This window comes from Sander vitreus, unplaced genomic scaffold, assembly GCF_031162955.1.
Source record: "Sander vitreus isolate 19-12246 unplaced genomic scaffold, sanVit1 ctg392_0, whole genome shotgun sequence".
NCBI classification, from domain to species: domain Eukaryota; kingdom Metazoa; phylum Chordata; class Actinopteri; order Perciformes; family Percidae; genus Sander; species Sander vitreus.
Window position 1 is genome coordinate 20,001 of NW_027595517.1, and position 10,000 is coordinate 30,000.

General features: G+C 45.8%; 1 protein-coding gene across 2 annotated transcripts in view; it reads right to left on the minus strand.

Moving 5' to 3' along the window:
- klhl18 (kelch-like family member 18) overlaps positions 1–10,000 on the minus strand; it is a 13,198-nt gene that overhangs the window by 1,088 nt on the left and 2,110 nt on the right. The window contains exons 2-9 of one of the 2 annotated variants that reach the window (XM_078245146.1): positions 7,582–7,712; positions 5,773–5,913; positions 5,441–5,639; positions 3,153–3,313; positions 2,833–2,969; positions 2,132–2,354; positions 1,646–1,750; positions 570–681 (exon numbers count right to left, since the gene is read on the minus strand). In XM_078245146.1, the coding sequence (XP_078101272.1) occupies positions 570–681; positions 1,646–1,750; positions 2,132–2,354; positions 2,833–2,969; positions 3,153–3,313; positions 5,441–5,639; positions 5,773–5,913; positions 7,582–7,712 (1,209 nt within the window). Of the gene's footprint in view, positions 1–569; positions 682–1,645; positions 1,751–2,131; positions 2,355–2,832; positions 2,970–3,152; positions 3,314–5,440; positions 5,640–5,772; positions 5,914–6,118; positions 6,141–7,581; positions 7,713–10,000 lie in introns of those variants that run through there. The other variant, XM_078245147.1, reaches the window with a different exon arrangement.

Consider the following 10,000-nt stretch of genomic DNA (forward strand, 5'->3'; position numbering starts at 1 on the left):
ACATTATTATAGTATACATTATACACAGTTATAACACACATTATTATAGTATACACAGTTATAACACAGTTATAACACACATTATTATAGTATACACAGTTATAACACACATTATATGCAGATATAAGTTATAACATATTCACACAGTTATACACACACACACACACACACACACACACACACACACACACACACACACACACACACACACACACACACACACACACACACACACACACACACACACACACACACAGTTGTACACACACGTTGTACACACACACACACACACACACAGTTGTACACACACACACAGTTGTACACACACACACAGTTGTACACACACACACACACGTACATACACACACACAGTTGTACACAGCACACAGTTGTACACACACACACAGTTGTACACACACACACACACACACACACACACACACACACACACACAGTTGTACATAGTTATACACACACACACACACACACACACAGTTAAGTTCCTTTAAAGAAATAGAAAGACAGGCTGTATTGATCCGTTATCTGAACTCGACTAGAATCAAACTGACCGTGTTGAAGATCTGTAAACCGTCATGGCCGCCAGAGACAAAGATGCGTCCATCAAACACAGTCACACCAGCAGCGCTGCGACTGGCACTCATCTCCGTCACCACCGTCCACCTGCACATCATCCACACCATCATTACTATACACCACTGCAGGAGAAATACTCGTAATGATCATTAGTTTACACTAAAAAAAACAACCACCAGACTCCATGTAAATAATCAGGACTTTTAGCGTGTATAGAGCCAGCATATTTCCACCAGACTCCATGTAAATAATCAGGACTTTTAGCGTGTATAGAGCCAGCATATCTCCACCAAACTCCATGTAAATAATCAGGACTTTTAGTGTGTATAGAGCCAGCATATCTCCACCAAACTCCATGTAAATAATCAGGACTTTTAGTGTGTATAGAACCAGCATATCTCCACCAGACTCCATGTAAATAATCAGGACTTTTAGCGTGTATAGAGCCAGCATATCTCTACCAGACTCCATGTAAATAATCAGGACTTTTAGCGTGTATAGAGCCAGCATATTTCCACCAGACTCCATGTAAATAATCAGGACTTTTAGCGTGTATAGAGCCAGCATATTTCCACCAGACTCCATGTAAATAATCAGGACTTTTAGTGTGTATAGAACCAGCATATCTCTACCAGACTCCATGTAAATAATCAGGACTTTTAGCGTGTATAGAGCCAGCATATCTCCACCAGACTCCATGTACATAATCAGGACTTTTAGCGTGTATAGAGCCAGCATATCTCCACATGTAAATGGGTGAATTAAGGGTTTATTTCAACCAAACCAGAGTGGTGATTGTTGGAACAGTGGAAAGATGAACCAAGACGGCTTTTGTTTTACGGTGATAAAAGTACTGATTATTTACATGGACTTTTATAAGTCTGATTGAAGCTCCTGTGTGCTGTCAGTGCTGTCGGGGACTCACCGGTCCGTTACTGTCCTTTTATAACTCCTACTGTGTGTGCTGTCAGTGCTGTCGGGGACTCACCGGTCCGTTACTGTCCTTTTATAACTCCTACTGTGTGTGCTGTCAGTGCTGTCGGGGACTCACCGGTCCGTCTCTGGGGAGTAACTCTCCACAGAGTTCAGAGAGGATTTCCCGTCGTAGCCACCGCAAACGTAGATGTGTCCGTCAATCACAACCGTTCCCATGGCACTGAGGATGACAACACGTTATTACAACAGACAGGCAGACAGACAGGCAGAGAGACAGACAGGCAGACAGACAGGCAGACAGAGAGGCAGGCAGACAGAGAGACATGCAGACAGACAGCAGGCAGAGAGACAGGCAGACAGACAGGCAGGCAGGCAGGCAGACAGACAGACAGGCAGTGAGACAGACAGGCAGAGAGACATACAGGCAGACAGACAGAGAGGCAGACAGAGAGGCAGGCAGACAGAGAGACATGCAGACAGACAGCAGGCAGAGAGACAGGCAGACAGACAGGCAGGCAGGCAGGCAGACAGACAGACAGGCAGTGAGACAGACAGACAGACAGACAGAGAGACATACAGGCAGACAGACAGGTGTACTGACCTGCGCTGGCTGTTCATGCTGGATACGCGCGCCCAGCTGTCCGTCTCCGGGTTGTAAACCTCCACCGTGCTGAGTCGTGATTGGCCGTCGTATCCTCCGATGGCGTACAGCAGCCCGTTGACCACAGCCACGCCCACTCTGCTGCGAGCCGTCCTCATTGGCTGACAGCGCTCCCAGAAGTTCCCGATCGGATCAAACACTTCTACCACGTTTAAAGAGTCACCTGGAGACAGAAACATAGACGTCAGCTGAGGACCAATCAAACGTCTGCAAGGACATTACAGCACGCAGACACACAGACAGACAGACAGGCACACAGACAGACAGACAGAGACACAGACAGACAGGCAGACAGACAGACAGATAGACAGACAATCAGGCAGACAGACAGACACACAGACAGACAGGCAGACAGAGACAGACAGAGACACAGACAGACAGGCAGACAGACAGGCAGGCAGACAGACAGTCACAGAGACAGACAGACAGAGATACAGACAGACAGACAGTCACAGACAGGCAGACAGACAGAGACAGACAGACAGACAGACAGACAGACAGACAGGCAGACACAGAGAGAGAGACAGACAGGCAGACAGACAGACAGACAGACAATCAGGCAGACAGACAGACAGAGGGACAGACAGACGGACAGACAGAGGAACAGACAGACAGACAGACAGAAAGACAGACAGGTGTACCTGAGCTGTTGAGTCCCCCCACAGCGTAGATGAGTCCCGTGATGGTTGTGCAGCATCTCTGTCTGGTTTTGAAGGCCGGCAGGTGAGGACGACGCTCCGGCATCAGGTGGAAATCTTTGGCTTCGTCCACCAGATCTCTGACAGGAAACAGGAAACAGGAAACAGGGCAGAGTCAGGTAGTGTGTCTCGCACTCTGTACTCAAAATACCAAGAGTAAGGACAGACGTGCACGATTTGAGACACAGCAGCTGGTCTTCTCCTTTGTGGCTGACCTGAGTGAGATTATTATTTGTACTTTGTGAGAAACGTGGGCGTCTTACCTGCATTTATGGCAGCAGCGTACGAGTTCGTCGGTCTGGACTCGGTCCGACAGGAACTGAGGGCGACACAGAGGAAGTCTGATCTTTGACAGCAGCTCCGGCAGCAGCGACTCCCTCACGTCTCGGTCATGATGAACCCAGGCCAGCACGGCCTCAAACACCTGCACAGGTAACACATATAACACACCAGCACTACCTCAAACACCTGCACAGGTAACACACATATAACACACCAGCACTACCTCAAACACCTGCACAGGTAACACACATATAACACACCAGAACTACCTCAAACACCTGCACAGGTAAAACACATATAACACACCAGAACTACCTCAAACACCTGCACAGGTAACACACATAGCACACAGAACTACCTCAAACACCTGCACAGGTAACACACTATAACACCAGAACTACCTCAAACACCTGCACAGGTAACACACATATAACACACCAGCACTACCTCAAACACCTGCACAGGTAACACACATATAACACACCAGCACTACCTCAAACACCTGCACAGGTAACACACATATAACACACCAGAACTACCTCAAACACCTGCACAGGTAACACACATATAACACACCAGCACTACCTCAAACACCTGCACAGGTAACACACATATAACACACCAGCACTACCTCAAACACCTGCACAGGTAACACATATAACACACCAGCACTACCTCAAACACCTGCACAGGTAACACACATATAACACACCAGCACTACCTCAAACACCTGCACAGGTAACACATATAACACACCAGCACTACTTCAAACACCTGCACAGGTAACACATATAACACACCAGCACTACCTCAAACACCTGCACAGGTAACACATATAACACACCAGCACTACCTCAAACACCTGCACAGGTAACACACATATAACACACCAGCACTACTCGCCTTGGCTGACCCGCATGTGTCACTCATGTCATGCCTTATGAACAATAACTTAGTGGGAGTGAGAAACACAAGGCATTGTGAGGTCTAAGCTAACGTTACGTACCGTACGTTAGTACAACATTAGCTGGGAGCTTCATGAAGACAGCTAATGTTAATGTTAGCTGCCCTACAGCTGTCAGAGTTAGCTTCCACGTCATATATTACCTTCTAACAGCTGTATTCTCAGTAATGTGACAATCTGCAAGAAACAGGTTGCTTATAAATCACTAAAATAGTAGTGACGGCACCGTTTGGCTTAGTTATTAATGCTGTTAGCATCGTTTGTTACTTACCTAGCTAGCTAGTTTATGACACATCGTTTCGTCTGTGCTTTCTAACATGATGTCATTGTGCTAACCGAGCACCGTTAGCCTTTACAACAGAGCCGTTTCACTACACGTGTTAGATAACGTTTCATTCCAGAGTTGTCTGTTGATTTGGGTCTGTCGCTGTGTGCTCGTGGTGGATAAACTATGTGAAAAGTTGCGTGCAGGTCTCCTTCAAGGCCAGGCTGATGTTAGAAGTCCCTCTGGTGGACAGAACGTGTAACAACAACCACATGCTTATAGTATATAATGGCATTGACAATACATACGCCTGAGTAGTGTAGTATATCATATTTTACAGGCTGCAATTGAGCTCAAATAACTCAAATATAAAAAAAGAAATCAAATGGAATTTGAATGGTATTATAGAGGAAGATTGACAGCTCTACTGCACAGGTAGCATACAGACTGTTCTACTCATCACGCAGTTATATTCTGTGTCGTCCACATTCTCCTCCTAAATATATTCAACTGAGACAATGCAAGATGTTTTATTCAAGACATTAATTCTATAAACTGGGATAAATTCCAGTTAATCTCTTTTGTTGATGATGGAAGTAACTACTGTTACTGATTAACATGCTCCCATGATAACAGAGTTAAAGGTCCCATGGCATGAAAATGTCACTTTATGAGGTTTTTTAACATTAATATGAGTTCCCCAGCCTGCCTATGGCCCCCCAGTGGCTAGAAATGGTGATAGGTGTAAACCGAGCCCTGGGTATCCTGCTCTGCCTTTGAGAAAAATGAAAGATCAGATGGGCCAATCAGGAGTCTTCCCTTTATGACGTCATAAGGGGAAAGGTTACCTCCCCTTTCTCTGCTTTGCCCACCGCCCACAGCTGCCCAGAGAATTTGGCCCCCCCATGAGGAAATAGAGCTACAACCGTGGCTGCAAGCTGGTCAAGGCCACAGAAGGACTGCAAAATCACCACCCTAACTACTACACAGACAGCTTTTCTCAGGTGTGTTTGTCTCTCTGAGGGTTGGAGGTGTCTGACCTGTTCCTCTGCTTTAATGTTGAGTTCGTCACAGCCGACCAGCTCCAGCAGCTCGTCCGTCCTCAGAGACAGAAACTCTTCAGACATACAGACATCCAGGAAGTGCTGATGCAGGAAGCTGCTGGCTGAGTCATACAGAGTTGTACACATCATCGTCTCTGCAAACTGACGCACGCCCAGACAGTTCTTTGGATGTAACCTGAGGCAGAGAGACAGGTTAGAGAGAGACAGGTCAGACAGAGGGACAGGTTAGAGAGATGCAGACACGGGAGTGTGCAGAGCGTACTGAGCGTGTGCAGAGCGTACTGAGCGTGTGTGATGCATTCACTGACCTCTCCTGCAGGAAGGAGCAGCAGGCATCTTTGACGTTCTGCAGCTGCAGAAAGCTCGAGCCAATCAGAAGAGACTGCACGTTCTGCTGGTCGATCGCAACATGGCCGCTGTACGCAAAGTTGATGAGAGCCTCCAGAGCGCTGCAGGGAGACAGGAAGTGGTTACAGGCTGGTTACAGACTGGTTACAGACTGGTTACAGACTGGTTAAGGACTGGTTACACTGGTGTCAGACTGCTGTCAAAAACACAGGAACAGCAAGAAAAAAGAGGCAAAAACATTGCAAAAAGCAACAATGGTTACCTGGGGTCCATGCAAAGATATATGTATTTATATTAATATGTTACCTGGGGTCCATGCCCTGCATCAGGATCTGGTTATATGTAAAGATATATGTATTTATATTAATATAATGTTACCTGGGGTCCATGCCCTGCATCAGGATCTGGTTATATGTAAAGATATATGTATTTATATTAATATGTTACCTGGGGTCCATGCCCTGCATCAGGATCTGGTTATATGTAAAGATATATGTATTTATATTAATATGTTACCTGGGGTCCATGCCCTGCATCAGGATCTGGTTATATGTAAAGATATATGTATTTATATTAATATGTTACCTGGGGTCCATGCCCTGCATCAGGATCTGGTTATATGTAAAGATATATGTATTTATATTAATATGTTACCTGGGGTCCATGCCCTGCATCAGGATCTGGTTATATGTAAAGATATATGTATTTATATTAATATGTTACCTGGGGTCCATGCCCTGCATCAGGATCTGGTTATATGTAAAGATATATGTATTTATATTAATATAGTTACCTGGGGTCCATGCCCTGCATCAGGATCTGGTTATATGTAAAGATATATGTATTTATATTAATATAGTTACCTGGGGTCCATGCCCTGCATCAGGATCTGGTTATATGTAAAGATATATGTATTTATATTAATATATGTTACCTGGGGTCCATGCCCTGCATCAGGATCTGGTTATATGTAAAGATATATGTATTTATATTAATATGTTACCTGGGGTCCATGCCCTGCATCAGGATCTGGTTATATGTAAAGATATATGTATTTATATTAATATGTTACCTGGGGTCCATGCCCTGCATCAGGATCTGGTTATATGTAAAGATATTTGTATTTATATTAATATAATGTTACCTGGGGTCCATGCCCTGCATCAGGATCTGGTTATATGTAAAGATATATGTATTTATATTAATATGTTACCTGGGGTCCATGCCCTGCATCAGGATCTGGTTATATGTAAAGATATATGTATTTATATTAATATAATGTTACCTGGGGTCCATGCCCTGCATCAGGATCTGGTTATATGTAAAGATATATGTATTTATATTAATATAGTTACCTGGGGTCCATGCCCTGCATCAGGATCTGGTTATATGTAAAGATATATGTATTTATATTAATATGTTACCTGGGGTCCATGCCCTGCATCAGGATCTGGTTATATGTAAAGATATATGTATTTATATTAATATGTTACCTGGGGTCCATGCCCTGCATCAGGATCTGGTTATATGTAAAGATATATGTATTTATATTAATATGTTACCTGGGGTCCATGCCCTGCATCAGGATCTGGTTATATGTAAAGATATATGTATTTATATTAATATGTTACCTGGGGTCCATGCCTTGCATCAGGATCTGGTTATATGTAAAGATATATGTATTTATATTAATATGTTACCTGGGGTCCATGCCCTGCATCAGGATCTGGTTATATGTAAAGATATATGTATTTATATTAATATGTTACCTGGGGTCCATGCCCTGCATCAGGATCTCGTCCTGTTTACACTCCACCATGTCGTTGGTGAACATGGCGTGGAAGTACGGGATGGAGGCCGCCAGCACGATCCGGTGGGCGCTGAACTTATGATCCCCGACCTGCACAGAGAAACAACACACACATTAACATCCAGCTGCACAGTATGGTGAAGGGTATGTGATGATGGGGGGTATGGTGAAGGGTATGTGATGATGGGGGGGTATGGTGAAGGGTATGTGATGATGTGGGGGTATGGTGAAGGGGATGTGATGATGTGGGGGGTATGGTGAAGGGTATGTGATGATGGGGGGGTATGGTGAAGGGGATGTGATGATGTGATATGATGAAGGGTATGTGATGATGGGGGGTATGGTGAAGGGTATGTGATGATGGGGGGTATGGTGAAGGGTATGTGATGATGGGGGGTATGGTGAAGGGTATGTGATGATGGGGGGGTATGGGTGAAGGGTATGTGATGATGGGGGTATGGTGAAGGGTATGTGATGATGGGGGGGGTATGGTGAAGGGTATGTGATGATGGGGGGGTATGGTGAAGGGTATGTGATGATGGGGGGGTATGGTGAAGGGTATGTGATGATGGGGGGGTATGGTGAAGGGTATGTGATGATGGGGGTATGGTGAAGGGTATGTGATGATGGGGGGTATGGTGAAGGGTATGTGATGATGGGGAGGTATGGTGAAGGGTATGTGATGATGGGGGGGGTATGGTGAAGGGTATGTGATGATGGGGGGTATGGTGAAGGGTATGTGATGATGGGGGGGTATGGTGAAGGGTATGTGATGATGGGGGTATGGTGAAGGGTATGTGATGATGTATGGTGAAGGTATGTGATGATGGGGGGGTATGGTGAAGGGTAGTGTGATGATGGGGGGGTATGGTGAAGGGTATGTGATGATGGGGGGTATGGTGAAGGGTATGTGATGATGGGGGTATGGTGAAGGGTATATGATGATGGGGGGGTATGGTGAAGGGTATGTGATGATGGGGGGGGTATGGTGAAGGGTATGTGATGATGGGGGGGTATGGTGAAGGGTATGTGATGATGGGGGGGGTATGGTGAAGGGTATGTGATGATGTGGGGGGTATGGTGAAGGGTATGTGATGATGGGGGGTATGGTGAAGGGGTATGTGATGATGGGGGGGTATGGTGAAGGGTATGTGATGATGTGGGGGGGTATGGTGAAGGGTATGTGATGATGTGGGGGGTATGGTGAAGGGTATGTGATGATGGGGGGTATGGTGAAGGGTATGTGATGATGTGGGGGTATGGTGAAGGGTATGTGATGATGGGGGGGTATGGTGAAGGGTATGTGATGATGGGGGGGTATGGTGAAGGGTATGTGATGATGGGGGGTATGGTGAAGGGTATGTGATGATGGGGGTATGGTGAAGGGTATGTGATGATGGGGGGGTATGGTGAAGGGTATGTGATGATGGGGGGTATGGTGAAGGGTATGTGATGATGGGGGGGTATGGTGAAGGGTATGTGATGATGTGGGGGTATGGTGAAGGGTATGTGATGATGGGGGGTATGGTGAAGGGTATGTGATGATGGGGGGGTATGGTGAAGGGTATGTGATGATGGGGGGGTATGGTGAAGGGTATGTGATGATGGGGGGTATGGTGAAGGGTATGTGATGATGGGGGGGGTATGGTGAAGGGTATGTGATGATGTGGGGGGTATGGTGAAGGGTATGTGATGATGGGGGGTATGGTGAAGGGTATGTGATGATGGGGGGTATGGTGAAGGGTATGTGATGATGGGGGGGTATGGTGAAGGGTATGTGATGATGGGGGGGTATGGTGAAGGGGTATGTGATGATGGGGGTATGGTGAAGGGTATGTGATGATGGGGGGGTATGGTGAAGGGTATGTGATGATGGGGGGGGTATGGTGAAGGGTATGTGATGATGGGGGGTATGGTGAAGGGTATGTGATGATGTGGGGGTATGGTGAAGGGTATGTGATGATGGGGGGGTATGGTGAAGGGTATGTGATGATGGGGGGGTATGGTGAAGGGTATGTGATGATGGGGGGTATGGTGAAGGGTATGTGATGATGGGGGGTATGGTGAAGGGTATGTGATGATGGGGGGGTATGGTGATGGGGGTGGACTGACTTTAGTTGCCAGGGTTTAGACATTAATGGCTGTGTGTTGAGTTATTTTGAGAGGCCAGCACATTTACTCTGTTATACAAGCTGTACACTTCATACTTTACTCTGTTATACAAGCTGTACTCTTCATACTTTACTCTGTTATACAAGCTGTACACTTCATACTTTACTCTGTTATACAAGCTGTACTCTTCATACTTTACTCTGTTATACAAGCTGTATACTTCATACTTTACTCTGTTATACAAGCTGTATACTTCATACTTTACT